Genomic DNA, 18,385 nt, shown 5'->3' with positions numbered 1-18,385 from the left:
GCCTGGTGTACATGTTCTGAGTCAGTCATCTAAAAACAAATGTTATGATTGTTTCCGTTGTGCTCTTAGAACACTTAATGGCCCTACTGTGCAGATATGCAAAACATCAACCTAGGAAATACAACCATGTCTGTTTTGCAGCTTTCAATAAATGCTTTCCCATATTCACCTGCAGTATCAGCAGTGAGGTTAAACCTACTGGGTCATGGAAATGACAGAAAGGTCAATTAAGTGAATCTTTTCAGCATAAGCTATGCCAGTTCTTGCACAAACACTGATGATGTATGTCTTTAAGAAACAAGCAGATGTGAATGCAACCCAAAACATTTGAAAGTTAAATCAGTGTGTGTGTGTGTGTGTCTGCGTGTGTGTGTGTGTGTGCGCGCTCGCATGTGTGTGTGTTTAATGCTTGGTGCCATTCCATTTTTTTCCAAGAAATTTCAAATTGTCAAAGGAACAAAACCTCTGTACACAGATACCCGAGTTCTCAAGTTTTGTCTCCTCAGATGAGTTTGCTAAGATAATGATGGATTTGCTGTCAAGGCCAAGATTGGAAATATTAATAGATAGCTTGATCTTAGAATTTCTGAATACAGAAATTTTTGAAATACAGATACAGAATAGCCAGAAACTAAAGATTCTTTTTTGAGCATAATAATAGAAAATATGATTTCCCCCTAAAAATACAGTTTCTTCAGGGAATTGGGGTTCCTGATTTTCTTGAGCTGTTATCCTTGCATGGTTTCCTCATACAACCTCTTGACCTCCCTCTGGTTAAGTCTTCCCCAAAATTCAGTGCCCGTTTCTTGCCATGGTGGTTTTCTTTTTTTTTTTTTCTTCTTTCCCCTTTCAACTCACATCATCTAAACATAATCTCTTCTTTTTTCTAAATAAGCACCAGGTGCCATTTGAATCACTCTTTTGGCATATAACCTTATTGAGATTATAATTGCATGCATTTTAAAAATTTTATTCCTAGAGCTTCCTCTTAACTCAAGATAATGTCTGTGAAATTGCCTCGTAATCAATAGAGTGGTTTTCCAATAGAAGGTATTTTTAGTTTTACTGTCATGGATGTGGTATAACCCTGGGACAGGCAAAGGCTATATCCTTCTCATTTTTGCAGTCTGTTTTCCTCCAGCTTTTGCTTTGCCTTATCTCATTCACATATTCTTTCAGTAAATATTAATAAGTACTTACTATATGTTAGGTAGCTGTGACTAGATGATCGATTTCCTCCTCAAAAGAGTGGTCCCCAACTTTCATAAGCATCTCAAAAGAGAACTATTCAAAAGTTAAGACTCACTGATATATGTGATAGTTGCATATAATAAGTGTGGAATACATATGCATTAAATTAGGCAACACTGTGAGTTTGGTGTATTTTTGTAGCAAACCTCCAGCATTCTGCCAAACACAATGATTTCCTTCCCATATAAATTTTTTTTCTTTTATTCACTCAAACTCAAAATTCAGAGTTCTAATGCTGCTTGAAGTATATCCAAGAAGCCTCTTAAGTGGTTTTATGTTATTCACAGTCTATTTCTGCAAAACCTGTACTGTGTGTGTATGTGTGTGTGTGTCTGTGTGTCTCTGTGTGTGTGTGTGTGTGTGTGTGTGTGTGTGTGTGTGTGTGAGTCAACACATATTTCCTCTAGGTCCTGCCACCTGAAGAGAAATTGATAAACCAGTTCATATTCTTTGCCCTTTCCCAAATTATTTCTATCAAAGTCAATTTTAACTGTTCACCAAACTAACTCAGGGTTAGTCCATATAAGGAAACTGATGTATACAGTAATCATTCTTTTATCAACATTATACATCTTCATCAAAGCCTTATCAGAGATACATAATATAGAAACTACAGACTTAGGGCAGGGGCGCAGTGGCTCACGCCTGTAATCCCAGCACTTTGGGAGGCCGAGGCGGGCGGATCACCCAAGGTGGGGAGTTCGAGACCAGCATGACCAACATGGAGAAACCCCGTCTCTACCAAAAAATACAAAATTAGCCCAGTACGGTGGCCCATATATGTAACCCCATCTACTCGGGAGGCTGAGGCAGGAGAACCACCTGAACCCAGGATGCAGAGGTTGCCGTGAGCCGAGATTGAGCCGTTGCACTCCAGTCTGGGCAATAAGAGTTAAACTCAGTCTCAAAAAAAAAAGAAAGAAACCACAGGCTTATGGTACAAGAACAGAATTTCCTCCATGGCACATTGAAGCCAAGTTTCCAAAATGAAATTTATAAAATGTATAATTGATTGGATTATTTGTTAATTATTCATCCATTCATACTTTATATTAATATAGTATTTTATATTTTACAAAGCACTTTCACAAGCATAATCTAATTGGATTTAAACTATAATTCTTTGAATTGGTAATCATTGTTTTAATAAATAAATGAAATGAGTCTCAAATAAGAGACAGTTTCTTAGCTCTAAAATTTGCTTGTACTTGGTAGAGCCAGGACTTGAACTCATACTTTCTGAATCAAGCCTGGTTTGCTTTTCATTTTACCATAGCTGTATCATGCCTTGCATTTTGGTGTCAATTTTATAAAAATTTCTGGAGTAACTTTAAATCCAGAATTTGAAGAATGGGCATTAAGTAAAATATAGGAAATAAGTTTTATTCCCAAATACCTCTAGATATTTTATATGCATCAGCATAGATATATAAAAGTCATTTTGATAAATTTTAATGTGATATTTCAGAATTCCTTATTTTCTGAGAAGATGGAGGTAGAAAGAAAAAACATTTACCTGATAATTTTTTCTCCTTTTTTTATCTGTATATATTCTTGTGGTACAAGTGTAATTTTATTATATGGATAGACTGCATAGTGGTGAAGTCAGGGTTTTGGATATCCATTACCTGAAAAGCCTACATTGTACTCGTTAAATAATTTCTCATCATGAACCTCCCCCATTCCCACACCCTTCTGAGTCTCAATTGTCTATCAGTGTACACTCTATGTCCTTGTACACATTACTTAGCTCCCACTTATAAATGAGAACATGAAGTATTCGTCTTTCTATAACTGACTTGTTTTAAGGTAATGGCCTCCAGATCCAGTCATATTGCTGCAAAAGACATAATTTCATTCTTATTTATGGCTGAATAGTATTCCATTTTGTCTATATATATATACACATACACAATATATATATATGTTGCATATCTTTTTTTGTATATATATATATATATATATATATATATATATACACATAGCAATTTTTTTGTTTTTTGGGAGACAAAATCTTGCTGTGTCACTCAGGCTGGAGTGCAGTGGTGCCATCTCCGCTCACCGCAACCTCTGCCCCCTAGGTTCAAGCCAATCTTGTGCTGTGCCTCAGCCCTCCAAATAGCTGGGATTACAGATGCATGCTACCACACCAAACTAATTTTTGTACTTTTAGTAGAGATGGGGCTTCTCCATGTTGGTCAGGCTGGTCTCTAACTCCTGGTCTCAAGTGATCCACCTGCCTGGGACTCCCAAAGTGCTGGGATTTCAGGCGTAAGCCACTGTGCCCAGCCTGTATCACATTTTTTAATCCAATCATCCCTTGATGGACACTTAGGTTGATTTTATATTTTTGCCACTGTGAATAGTGCTGTAATAAACATACAAGTGCAAGTATCTTTTTGATATAACGATTTCTTTCCTTTTGGGCAGGTATCCAGTAGTGGTATTGCTGGGTCGAATAGTAGTTTTCTTTTTAGTTCTTTGAGAAATCTGCATACTGTTTTCCATAGAGGTTGTACTAATTTACATTCTCACCATAATGTATAAATATTCCCTTTCCTTTACACCCTCATCAATATCTGTAATTTTTTCTTTCTGTAAAATTTATTATTAGTATCTACTGCTAAATTAAGCTGAGAGTGCCTAGAGTGAGAATGAATCAGTACTGAGGTTACAACTGAGCTCAGTTTAAACAACTGTGTTTTATGTCTGGAAATAATTTTCAAAATTTTTTAGGCACCAACCCTTAATCTATAGATTATTTATACTTCTACTCCAATTTAATATGTCTAGTGAGTTTGCCAAAACACTTATAAATGTATCTTTCTGTATATTTGTGATGGAAATTTATTAATATAATAAAATTTTATATTTTTATAAGTAATTGTTTACTTCTGTATGGAAACTATTTTATTCTCTAGTATTTTGCTAAAATCTTCTTCACTTTGCCAGTATAGAAATAGAGAGTTTTCAAGGAAACTCCCAGATCTGTTTTAAACATTAAATATGGAGATATTTTCCATTTTAATAATACTGTATACTTCAACTGGAAATGAATAATTGTGAATCTCTTTGTAATGTGTGCTTTTCTAGAAGTGATTGAGTGTTTTTCTATTTGGAATTTGTGATATAATAAATGACATTAGAGACCAAAACACACAGACACACATTAACTTGAAAGAGAATATATAATCCAAACCCAAAGGGATTAGTTATGAAAATAACAACTGAGTTAGATTTTATTAACAGGAAAGAAAACATTTTAAAAGTAGAGGCCCATTATTTTTTTAAACAACATTGTTCCTTAGGATATCCTGCTAAATTGTTATGTGTGATAAGATTGGAGAGAAAAATACTTTGTCTTACAGAGGCATCAATCTTACTGATAGTCAGTTATTGATAAGTGACTTAATTTTTAAACATTTTCTTCTCTTCCATTTCTGGTTTCTCATTTTGTTTTCTATTATTCTAATTGACTGTATGTTGTTATAATTATCAATGTATTTATTATATAATTATTAAGATGTTAATAAGTAGTTTTTCTGGTCAAGATTATAATATGTGCTGCTCTATTTTTCTTTAGAAAACCACTATAGTTTCAAATAACTGAATTAAAAAACAAATAATTCTTAACTTACAATGGCATTACATCCTGATAAAACCCATCATAATTTGAAAATATTGTAAATTAAAAATGCATTTAGTACACCTAACCTACCAAACGTCATTGCTTAGCCTACCCTACCTGAAATATGCTCACTTACATTAACCTACAGATAGGCAACTTCATCTAACACGAAACTTATTTTATAATAAAGTGTTAAATATCTCACATACTGCATATTGCTAACCCAGGGGAAAAAAAGTCAAAATTCAAAACTCAAAGTATCAAAATTGCAATGGTTTTATACCATTGTAAAATTGAAAATCGCAATGGTTTCATACCATTGCATATTGCTAACCCAGGAAAAAAAAATCAAAATTCAAAGTATCAAAATTGCAATGGTTTTATACTACTGTAAAACTGAAAATTGCAATGGTTTCATTCCACTAACAACTTATGTAGAGAACTAGCATTAACTGCCAGACCCTACCCATGTGTAGTCCTCTAAAAAATAATAGTATTCTAGTTACTGCATCTTTTGAAAGTGCTTAATTTTTTTCCTAGGAAGATGCACTTTTTGCTGCATCTGATTTGCCATCAAAGGTATTGGGAGTGCTGCCTTATAGGTGACTGAACTGTGATCTAATTTAATAAAAGAAAACAAGATAATTTAAGAATCCTTATAAAGTGGAGCTTGTAAACCTAAGTAATTAATAACTTGTTCTCAAATTTTACTTGTATGACTCATTCTTTTTCAGATATTCGTAGATATTCATAAATCTTTGAAATTAATAATTTTAAAACTATTAAAATTTCTAACTCCAAACTGATACATTGTTACTCTTCATCATAATAGGTGAGAAGCCCACTTAAATAATTTTTTATAAATTTTTATAAAAAGTATTAGAAAATGTGGAATTTTAGATTTGTGTGGTCCTACATTTGTCTCATTTAACCTGATATTTTTTTGTAAATGAGGAAATTGAATAGAAAGAAGTTGTCCCACATCCAAAGCAGCTAATACTAACTGAACATTAAGTTATTTTTATTATATTTGCCAGAGAAAAAGTTACATACTGTTTTAGTTATCCATAGCTGTGTAATAAGTTATACCAAAACTTAGTGGCTTAAACCAACAAACATTTATGATCCTACAGTTTCTGTGGCTCAAGAATCTAGGTACAGCTTCCCTGGGTGCTTCTGGTTTAAGGTCTCATGGGATTGCAATCAACCTGTCAGCCAGGGCTGCAGCCATAAATGCTTTAACTGGTTAGGAAGAATCTACTTTCAACCCAACTCGTGAGGTTGGCCCTCAGTCCCTTGTCGCATGTACGTCTCCACAGGGCTGTCTCATGTCATGTCAACTGGTTTGACCCATGGCAAGCAATGCAAAAGAAAGAGAGAGAGAAATGGAAGCTAGACATTTTATAACCAAATCTCTGTCTCTGAAGTGACATCTCATGTTTGTTGTATTCTTTTTGTTAGGTCAAGAGAAAAGGACCAGACAGGGTGTGACTAACAGGATAAGAAATCATCACAGTCCCTCTTAGAGGCCACTTCGTGCTTACTACATGCCCATAAAAAAAAAAAAACTCATTAAGAACATGTCACAAAAAAGTTAAAATTACGGTTTTAACTACCGTAAACAAAAAATCTCAAAAATAATACAATTGGAATGTGGACTCTTGATTAAATCATCGTATTCTCCATATGTTATTCTTGCTGATTTTGGACTGTGTTTATGTAAGAGTGTGTCCTTGTACTTAAGAAATATACACTGAAGTCTTAAGGCTTAATTGGGGAAGATGGTTCAAACATATGCACCCTCCCTCACACCATACACACACACATACACACACACACACACACACACACACACTCACACGCACACAGAACAAGAGAGGGAGAGAAGCAGAGAGAGAATTTAAAAAAAAAAGTGACAAAATGTAAACAATTGGTGAACTGGAGTTTTATTACTTTTCCAGAGCTGGCCATAACAAATGACCTTAACCCTGGTGCCTTAAAACAGCAGAAGTTTATTCTCTCACAGTTCTGGAGACTAGAAGTCCAAAATGAAGGTGTCAGCAGAAATGAGCTCCTTCCAAGGGCCATTTTTTATCTCTTTTAGCTTCCGGTGGTTGTCTCCCTTCCTTAACTGTAGGTGAAACATTCTAATATCTGCCTAGTTTTCACTTTGCCTTTTCTCTTCTCTGTGTCTTCTCTTCTGCCTCTTTCAAACCTTTCTCTGCTTTTGTCTTAAAAGACACTTGCCATTGGATTTAGGGTCCATCCTAAACCAAAATGATCTCCTCATCTCAAGATCTTAACTTAATTCCCTCTGTGAAAACCCTTTTTTAAAGTAAAATAACATTACTTGTCGTTACATGTCAGGAAGTATGAATAAACATATATTTTGCGGTCAGCCATTCACACATTACAGGACTATGAAGGAATTCCTTGTACAATTTGTGTAACTTTTCTGTAAGTATACAATTATTTTAAAGTAAAATGTTTTTTAAGAAAACAAAAAAAACAAGAAATTACATTGTCAAATGCTATACTAATCCAAAAATCATGACATCTGACTAGCCAACTTTCTCTTAAAGATAAGCTTAGAAATATGTACAGATATATCAATGAGAATAAAGTATTTTGTGAATTTGTATTTCATCATCATTCACTCTTTGAAGTCAGTGGAGATTATGTGATGTCAAAACTCTCTTCTACATTGGCCTCTCAAACTTTTGCTTTAATCTTCTTAGAACATTTAGGAAATCAAAGGTCACTTTTATTTCAAAAGGTGGAACCATGGTCCCAATATTACAATCTTTGTAGGAAGAGCTAAACGAAATCTTCTATGATATTAATTGCCACAAGATGACAACTTTATGTCTGATAATAGGGTCATGAGAGCCAAAGGAATATTCTTGTTTGTTTGATCTTCGAGTAGTTTGTTTGTGTTCTTTTCAAAATTGTGTATTGACTTTAAGAATCATTTTTTTCGCTTCTTAAACATTCTGCCCCAAATTTGCTAATTTCTTATGTACATATTGAATTAAAGTGTCCTTATGTAGTCTCTTCACTATGTAAGATGATAAATGAAGGAATCCAATTAGATAAGTTTGTAACAAATAATAGCCTATTCTCATACAGCTGAAACCACGAGGCCCAAAATGAGCGTTCCATTAAAACAGCTGCAGGAAAAAATGTCCTTACAGGCATGCATGCACACATGTACATATATATATACAGAATTTTAATGCTATATTTGGATAAATGGAGTATCTGAAGAAATAATAAGTGAAGGAAAACTGTATTAGTGGCTATAGGAATTAGCTATTTAACAATTGGAATCAGTCACTCTAGGCTACATGAGCCTCTTGAGGCTTTCTGGTTGTGTTTTTAGCATTTGATCTCCAGTATCCAGCACATTGTTTATGTTAAATAAATACTGGCTACATAAATTTATGCATCATGAGTGATTTAATGATTTAATCCACACAACAGCCAAATATAGTCAAGCATAAATGCACTGAAGTTAAATCAAATAATCATGGGGATGATGAAACTTATAGCCTAAATGTGTGTAAATGTGTACACATACATATGATTCTTTATTTTCTTGGATAGTCTTTAATAATTGTGGAATCATAGATTCTAAAGCTGAAAGCAACTTCAGGTGGTCATCTGGTTCTATGCCTTTCTTCAAGAGACAAGCAATTATTATCCCCATGATCTATTAAGCCACATTTTCTTTAGCATGTGACAGCTAAGGTGATGATGATCGAAAAATATTGCTCTCCATTCTCAAACAATTTCACATGCACATATATGTTTAACAAGTGCCTTTCCAGAGCTATTATGAGAAAACACTAGCAGCCTTGGTTTGGAAGAGCAATTTATGATAGCTAGGTAAATGGTGTCCAAGATCACCTTGCTCACATTAGCCATGCAGCATCCCTGCCCCTGCATGGCCATCTTTCTTTAACCCTGGTGACAAGTGTGATTAAAAAGAAAAATAACATGAGTCCTACTTTAGTTTGCTTACTCTGTTTCTTCCTCTAGTAATTGCTGCCTCAGATCATCTGTCCCAGTAAGTTAACATAGGAGGAAGTAGAAGGAGAAACTGCAAAGTCGTGAGTGTGAGAGGAGTGCAGTTAATAGGAGGCCTTCTGGCCGTTACTCCCCTCTCCAGCTTTTCTTTCCTTTTGGTTTATTAACTAGAAATGTGGCAAGGTGAGGGAGATGAATTTAACTTGTTCTGACATTAGTGAGGGACAGGGAAGTGTGGCAGCTTCTACAATATTTCTGCCCCAGAGAGACGTAATTGGAAAACGTGTTGTGTGGTTAGGTGGTGTAATGAAAAATAAAAGAATGATTGAGGAGAACAGTGGAATCAAATTATAAGCATAAGGCAAGTGTGCTGAAGTTTTTAGCTACTTGCAAAATTGAGAGATACTATCGGGACTGTGCAAATACATTGCTCTGATTAATTTTCCTGGGGTGAAATATGAAAATATTTATAAAACTGAGGATCCTGCCATGAATAAAATTTTCTCTGTGATTATGATAAACTAAAATAAGCTGTAACTTGTATCTATCTTATGTGAAACTGTAAAAATGGTTAAACAATTAAAAAAACTGAATAAAAGGATTTCACTGTGAGAGGTGAAAAGAATCTGTATTCATGAGTTACTCTAAATTGCTTAAAAATTTGAAGAATATTCAATAAGACTAGTTTATTTTGAAGGGATTTTTAAATTTGATTCCCTGAATGTTGTTATAGAAGTAGCATTTTATTACTCTTCCTTTATACCGTTTTTTATGTATGGAAGCTATAATTTTTCAATATGAAGGTAAAAGGTCTTCAAGTTCAAAAAAATTATGTCTTTAATTTTAATGATGATGAATAATTCAGTTATAATTTAGAAATACATATTTGGATTCCAGTTTTTCTTTTTAGGTGTAAAGTGAAAGATTTTAACTTTACATTCTTTTGTAAATTCCTTAAGAATATATTTGAACAAACATTGATATAAAGGAAGGGTTAATAGAGAAACAAGCTTCCTAATGTACAAAGCCCCTCTCTTATATGGAGCTCTAGAAATACTCTATTGTCAATCCAAACAGAACAAACTAAAAGGAGATAATTGGGAAGGTGCCCATAAAGTCAGCCGGAATATATTATCACAACTATATATGAGATAATATTTGTTTTAAAAAGATTCTATGGCACTGTAAACTCAGTCTCATTAGAGACTGCATTTAAAAGGCTTATAAAGTTACTCATTAATGTTATCTTGTTGTATCTCCACAGCTTTTTCATTAAAGAAAATTCAGCAGAAAGCATTTTCTCCTGATAGCAGGAACCAATTTGCAATAAATGTTCTGGAAACCACTAGGGAAGCCATTACTGAGGTCTAATAAAAACAGACAAGCGTAACTTGTTCTATATTTTTGTTTCAATCACATACAGATGAGACCCCGCTTTCTACACCAACCGCAAGAGACAGCCTTGACAAACTCTCTCTAACTGGGCATGGACAACCACTGCCTCCAGGTTTTCCATCTCCTTTTCTGTTTCCTGATGGACTGTCTTCCATCGAGACTCTTCTGACTAACATACAGGTAGGCCTTTTTACAACCTGGAAGAAAGACATATGGAACACCCTGTTGTAGATTTTTTTTTTCCAAAATTTATACTGTTCCTACTTAATCCATTCATTAGACTGACTGAAACATGGTATTAAACTCTTCAAGCAACTTAGATTTTAAACCTGTTACACTAATCAAATTAGCTTAGAAATACTCATATATATATATATATATTCATATATATGTATATTAAGCCATAATAAAAACTTAGATGAAAATGACATAGGCCTTTAAAATTCATTCTGTCTAAAATGCTCTCTTTATTACCAACTAATTGGAGGAATTTAACTGTTTAAGTTTGTCTGATTTTACTAAACAACGGCACACTAGTTCTAATAAATATTTAGTTATTTTTAAACTGCTGGCCTTCTAGTGAGGAAATGATATGTTTAGTCATTTAAAATATGTCTAATTTAGAAGAATCCAAAAAAATGCCTTCTTTCATAAATAAGTTTGTTTCAATTAATAGAATTTCTTCAAAGACTAGACTTCAAAAAGCCTTACCAAACTTTCCACGGATTTCCTATGTGGTCCTCAGGATGTATATTTTATGTACAGTACATTATGAATCAAAAATACTTACAGTTAACAATAACATAGAGTGTGGAGCCAAGATAATAAGAGTGTTTGGGATAGAAGAAAGCATAATTTTCTTGCCCACACATGAAGTGATCATGTGGACCCCAGATGGAGATTTTTGTCATCTACTTCTCCATATTTGGGTAGCTAGTGAGTAGTAGGCACAAGTTGCTGATAGTGTGCTGGTAAGCTCCTTTTTAGAAAAATTCTTTTACTCTAACATTCCATCCTCAGTAATATTTTTCTGTACACATATCCTATCATATTAAAGTTTCCCCCAGTGGAAATGTAATTAATTTTATTTACCTCTCCAAGGACATAACAGAAGGCCTTTAATGTAACATGTCTTCTCATCTATTAATATGGCATTTTTTAATACTAATGTAATTAGAGTCTCCAGAACTGTATTCAACTTTAAGGTTTTATAACTCAGTAATTGAAAATCATCAATCCAGCCTATACTAAATCATGGCCAAATAGTCGATTATATAAAACAAAAGACTTTTCTTTCTAAATTTCACCCATATTATTGTTTATTATAAGATAGTGCTTTTAATGAATTTTTCTTATGTTAAGGTAAATGTTTTCAGAAAATATCCCTTAACATTTCTGAATTTATGTTCTGAAAAGTAAAGGAATAATTCATTTTCTTATGTATAAAACTCAATATGAAGCAAAAGAAAAGCTATTTGCATGGATTGTCATTAACTGAAAGCTCTTTAACCAGGTCAGTGAGGATTTAATTTCAGTTTCAGCAGAGAAAACGTTTCTGGGTTTCATCAGTGTAAAACAGCATGCTCATCTGAAGAGCAGGTTTGACACATGGACTCTTGAATTGTATATGACCACTACATTTCAAAGTCAAATCCTCTCAGTTTGGAGTATTCATCCACACTCTACGGACCAGAAATACTCAGATTAGGAATGTTATCCACATCACCTCAAACTATAATTATTTCAGAAGGAAGAAAAGAAAAAATAACATAAAGAAAAGAAGAAAAAGAACACTCCAGCTTTAAAATGTACACATTTTAGACAAATTATTCATTGTAGGTGGCTCTAGATTTAATATACTCTCCTTTCCTACCATATGCTTTCAAGATATATTTTCAAAAGAGTAGATAAAAGGACAATGGTCAAGACAAGCTAAATAATTTATTTCTATTCCCAAATTATAGGGATCTGGGACTGATAAAGTTAGAACACCCAAAATAAGAATGCTTTATTAAAAATAAATTAGGGGTCGGGTGCAGTGGCTCATGCCTGTAATCCCAGCACTTTGGGAGGCCAAGGCAGGTGGATCACCTGATATCGGGAGTTCGAGACCAGCCTGGCCAGCATCATGAAGCCCCGTCTCTACTAAAAAAAAAATACAAAAAATTAGCCAGGCGTAGTGGCAGGTGCCTGTAATCCCAGCTACTCAAGAGGTTGAGGCAGGAGAATTGCTGGAACCTGGGAGGTGGAGGTTGCAGTGAGCTGAGACTGTGCCACCACACTCCAGCCTGGGCATCAAGAGTGAAACTCCATCTCAGATAGATAGATAGATAGATAGATAGATAGATAGATAGATAGATAGATAAATAAATAAATAAATTTAGCTTGTCCGCTTCAATCTTACTTATATGTATGTGTATATATAGATGCAGTTATCATATATTTATATGTATGTCTAATATGCATATGCATATATTTATACATGCATGTACATATGTGCCCACAAGGTGAAATAAAAATTAAAAATCCTACAGAATTTCATGCACATGTATATTATAAATATATATATACACACACATACATATACAAACACACACACATTTATTGTTAGTAATGATTTCATATCATTTTACAAAAGCTTGCAGATGCTAACTCTTTTACTATTGTCACATTTACTGAGTTATGGTATTATCATAGGAATGGTATGGAATGTTTAAACAGTCATGACCCCGGATTATTAGGTATACAGTATAAATGTGATTGCTGTCCAAATTCTAATATGGGTAATTACATTCTGCCTACCTCAATTTCCTCTGCAGTTTCAATTATATATAATAGGGTTCTGTGCTTTCTATGCCAAAATGGTACATACTTTTTGTGTAGTAAGTTTAAAGTTCCATTTTTTAAAGATGTTATTTTTTATTAAAATTAATGACCAAAAAACCCTTTAAAATAACATGTTTTCATAAAGTGTTATTGTTCTAATGATCAATAATTTATATATTATAATTTAAAAAGCCTGGATTTTTAAATTTGTAATGATTACCACAGATGTCCTTTCCATGACATCATCATCAAAATTAAATTTTTGTCAGTTATTTCTTTGTGTTTTAAAAGAAGATCTATAGAAAAATACTATAATTATATGTGAAAATTTTGTTTAAATTTTTATTTTAAAATTTAAATTTATAAAATGTACATATATATAAAAATTGGGCACCAGACTTTTGTTAACTATTTGAGCTATACTGAATTCCTGCATTTAAGTGTTTTAGAAATTAAAAGTTAGCCAGGTGCAGTGGCTCATGACTGTAATCCCAGCACTTTGGGAGGCCTAGGTGGGTGGATCTCAAGGTCCAGAGATTGAGACCATCCTGGCCAATATAGTCAAACCCTGTCTCTACTAAAAATGTAAAAATTAGCTGGGTGTGGTGGCACATGCCTGTAGTCCCAGGTACTCAGGAGGCTGAGGCTGGAGAATCACTTGAACCCGGGAGGCAGAGGTTGCAGAGCCAAGATTGCGCCACTGCACTCCAGCCTGGCGACAGAACAAGACTCCCTCCAGCTAAAAAAAAAAAAAAAAAAAAAAAGAAAAGAAAAGTTATAATGAATGAAGTAAAAAGAAAAAAAAAGACCGGTAAAAAAATCCTATGTTGATATATAAAAAATTATATTTAAATTTTATATTTAGAAATTTATAAAATTTATATATATAAAAAATTGGGCACCAGATTTTTGTTACTGCTTGAGCTATACTACTTCCTGACATTTGAGTGTTTTAGAAATTAAAAGTGATAATGGATACAGATATGTAGAGTAAAAAACTAATTTAATTTAGTGAAGAATATGGATACACTTCAGTTTTTGATTTTTAGAATTGCTTTTATTTTTTCTATATGGCATTTTTTTTTTTTCATTGTGGTCTATCTTTCATTATGGCTTCCTCTTTCAATCCTGTCCATGGAGAACAACCTGTGAGATTTTATGTAAGGAGACTAAAATTTTAGTGTCAGGTAACTGGATATGACACCGTCAAACATGAGCTACCATTAGAACATGATCAAAGGATAATTCTGCTTACTCTTTTTTCTTTTTTTTTTTTTTAAATTTAAGACGGAGTCTCCCTCTGTCGCCCAGGCTGCAGTGCAGTGGCACCATCTGGGCTCACTGCAACTTCCGCCTCTCAAGTGATTCTCCTGCCTCAGCCTCCTGAGTAGCTGGGAGTAGCCTCCCACCACCAAACCTGGCAATTTTTAAAAAACATTTTAGTAGAGATGCATTTCACCATGTTGGCCAGACTTGTCTCAAACTCCTGACCTTAACTAATCTACCCACCTCCCAAAGTGCTGGGGTTACAGGCGTGAGCCACCGCGCCCGGGCCTACTCACTTTTTAAAATCTAGAACCTTTTGGCACATAGGGTTGTGAACAAATTATTTACTTTGTTTATCTTGTTACAAAAAGGCTTTAAAAAGTGGCTTACAAACATTAAAATAAGAATAGGTAAATAACTAAAAAGTGAAAATGTAAAGTTTAAGTAGAGAATATAAAATTTAGTTAGGAGTGAGGTTAGCATTGAAGATATTTGCCATGAGGGGATATATGATTGGAGTTTGGTTCACTATAGTCAACCTACATGGAAGAATTAAGCAAACAAGAAAGACCTAAAACATATGTTAAAACCACAATAGCTTCAGCTTGACTGGGTGCTGTGACTCATACCTGTAATCCCAGCACTTTGGGAGGCTGAGGCAATAAGACCACTTGAGGCCAGGAGTTTGAGACCAGCCTGAGAAACATAGGGAGACCCTGCCTCTACAAAAATACAAAAATTAGCTGGGCATGATGGGGCATGCCCACAGTCCCAGCTATTAATATTCGTGACGATGAGGCAGGAGGATGGTTTGATTCCGGGAGTTCGTGGCTACAGTAAGCTATGATGGCACCACTGCACTCCACCCTGGGTGACTGAGTGAGACCCTATCTTAAAAACACATACACACACAAGAAATGGCAGCTCCAGATTGATTCACTATAGCCTAGTAAATGGACATAATCCAACCATGGTATCTAGGAGGAATTATTCTCTACTTCTGTGTTTGTGGGAAGAAAATGAAAAAGAATTAAGTAGAAGACTGAACTATAGTCATGCATCACTTAATGCTGGGGATACATTCTGAGAAATGAATCATTGGACAGTCCTATAGTTGTGCAAACATCATAGAATGCACTTATACAAACCTAGAGGATATTGCCTAGTGTATACCTGTCTATACAGTATACCCTATTGCTCCTAGGCTATGAACCTGTATAGCAGGTTACTGTATTGAATACTGTAGACAACTGTAACACAATAGGAAGTATTTGTGTGTCTAAACATAGAAAAGGTACAGTAAAAATATGATATTATAATCTTATGGGACCACCATCATATATGCTTGCAGACCAAGAAGTTGTTATGGAGGTGAATGACTGTACTCTGATTATCCATCTTCAGTTCTTTACATTTCAATATCATGGCCAATAATTTTACTTTACTTTTAATATATTTTAAAATAAAATAATAGTTTCCTTATTTACATTAACACATAATTTTAATTATAATTTAATTATAAAATTATAAGTATAAAAATTATTGTAATTATAATTTTATTATGTATTCATTTATTATATTATATTAATATATTATTTATTATAAGGTATTATTTGTTATTTATTATATTAATTTTTATAGAAATATAATTTTAACTGTAACATTAAATTTAATCATAATTTAATTATTGATGCATAATTTAATTATAATACATAATTATATATAATATAATTAATTAGGAGAAGACTTTGCATAAACCCCAACAAAATAGATGTTGAATTCAAAATATGGGGAAGCTAGTATCAAATATATTGGCCCTACATTATATGTTTTTATTTTCAATCGTAATTATATATTATGAGTCTTCTCTTCTTTGTTCTTGTCGTACATCGGCGTTGCAGGACAATAATCATAGCATTAAAGAGTATGGTACTGTATTTTGTTACAAAAGCTTCTCTGAAAATGTGTCAGTTGGGCCGGGCGCCGTGTCTCACGCTGTAATCCCAGCACTTTGGGATGCCGAGGTGGGTGGATCGCCTGAGGTAAGGGGTTTGAAATCATCCTGGCCAACATGACAAAACCCCGTCTCTACTAAAAATACAAAAAAAATTAGCCGGGTATGGTGGCACATGCCTGTAATCCCAGCTACTTGGGAGGCTGAGGCAGGAGAATCGCTTGAACCTGGGAGGCGGAGGTTGCAGTGAGCCGAGATCGCGCCATTTGCACGCCAGCCTGGGCAACAAGATCGAAACTCTGTCTCAAAAAAAAAAAAAAAAAAAAAAAAACTGTCAGTTGATACTGTACTATTGATTATTTGTTTGTTTTTTGGTCTACAAAATTTCCTGATTCCAAGGGACATTATTCTTTTTCTCCCTGAAAAGAGACCAGGGAAACATTAAAAGAATAATAAAGGAGACTAAGTAGCTGGACAGTTCTGATCTAGGCACACTCAACTCAGTATTTGGGATTTTCAGTCAGTCTCTTGATTCTTCTGCATCTTGGTTTTCTCATCTTTAAAAGTATTTGGTTAGGATGGTGATTGCTAAAATCCTCTTCAACTAAGGTGTTTTAATTTCATTAGAAGCAACACATTATTGAGAACAAATTTTATCACATGAGTTTCAGTGACACTCGAGAAACCTTAGATATTGTCTGATTCTGAAATAAATTTATGTTAAATACAAACATGGATCAAGTAAGCTTCTCCTCCAGGATCTAGCTAGGTTATTAAGAAATGTTTCTTAGCAGTATTATTTGAAGTCTTCTTATATAGACAGATATTGTACTTTCTAAGCCGTATCAACAGTAGAAACATTGCTAGATACAGTACCCTTTAAAAAAAAAACAAACTCAATCTCTAAAAAACGATGAAAATAATTTACAAATTAGATTATTTTAGAAAACAATGACATTTGTGTAGTATAACAACCATTATGCCTCACTCAGAAAAAAAAATTTGGGGTCAATCAACTATTGTCTCTCACCATTGCTGTGGCATAAACTTAAAATGTATTTCATTAGACTTGTCATTAACCAACTTCAGTATCCTAAGAACCATCCTCCCCTTGGAGAAAAAATCATGCTATAAACCTTCTATCGTTTTTTGTCATTCACATTTTTGCCACAGCATTTTCTGGATATTGCATGTCCAAGTGAGATGCAGCATTTAACGTGACCGTTTGCACTTGATCAACCTGGAAATTTTACAGAAGTTACACAAATCTGAAAGTATTATTATCATTGATGGCTACAATGGTGTCCTAAAGATTTGTAGACGTTGTGAACACTACATCCTATTGTTTTTCCCAGCCCCCTGCTGCATTGAAATTTAATCAGTTTTCTGTATTTTTTGAAGCAGAGCTGTCACTGGCGGTTACTTTTGCATATGCATCAGTTTGGCTCTAGTACAGATTTTTGTTCACACTGGACTCCTACTGATATGCACTGATACAAAGTCTAAAAATTACATTTAATTTTATATAGCTTATAAGTAGTCCCAGAGAGACTTGGATCCTAAAAGCTAATATTTTTCAGACATAATCAGCAGGAATAGGTAATGTATTACCATTAGTCACATTAGCAGCAATTGTAACAAAAGGAAACAGTAAACATAAATGCTCTCAGCAACTTCATTCTTTACAACGAATATTAATATAAAATTACACAAATTAGAGTTGCAGTTTAACATTATTCAACATGTTTATTCATAATGATTGTTTCATATTTAAATAACACCAAAATATTGTGTTTTGTCAGCCAAGGACAATAATAGTTTAATAGTAATTTATTTTAAACAGCTACTGATAATACAACCAATCAACACATTAAGTGGTGCCAACATTGGCATCTTGCTAAATAATCTCTAGACATTGCACACAGAGTACATCTTTCAAAGATAAGTCAACAAGAGCAATCAGAGCAGAAAATTAGAATTTGGTATCTTAGAATTAAAATACAGCTAAAGTTTTAATTGGGGTGATCTAAAAGGGC

At 33.9% G+C, this 18,385-nt stretch overlaps 1 protein-coding gene across 3 annotated transcripts in view; it reads left to right on the top strand.

The window, feature by feature from the left end:
- DACH1 (dachshund family transcription factor 1) overlaps positions 1-18,385 on the top strand; it is a 430,993-nt gene that overhangs the window by 369,449 nt on the left and 43,159 nt on the right. For all 3 annotated transcript variants that reach the window (XM_008952797.6, XM_055096837.2, XM_034936783.3), the window contains one exon: positions 10,332-10,483. In XM_008952797.6, the coding sequence (XP_008951045.3) occupies positions 10,332-10,483 (152 nt within the window). The remainder of the gene's footprint in view (positions 1-10,331; positions 10,484-18,385) is intronic.

The sequence above is a fragment of the Pan paniscus genome, chromosome 14, assembly GCF_029289425.2.
Source record: "Pan paniscus chromosome 14, NHGRI_mPanPan1-v2.0_pri, whole genome shotgun sequence".
In the NCBI taxonomy this organism is placed as follows: domain Eukaryota; kingdom Metazoa; phylum Chordata; class Mammalia; order Primates; family Hominidae; genus Pan; species Pan paniscus.
This window is presented reverse-complemented; position numbering and strand designations above follow the sequence as displayed.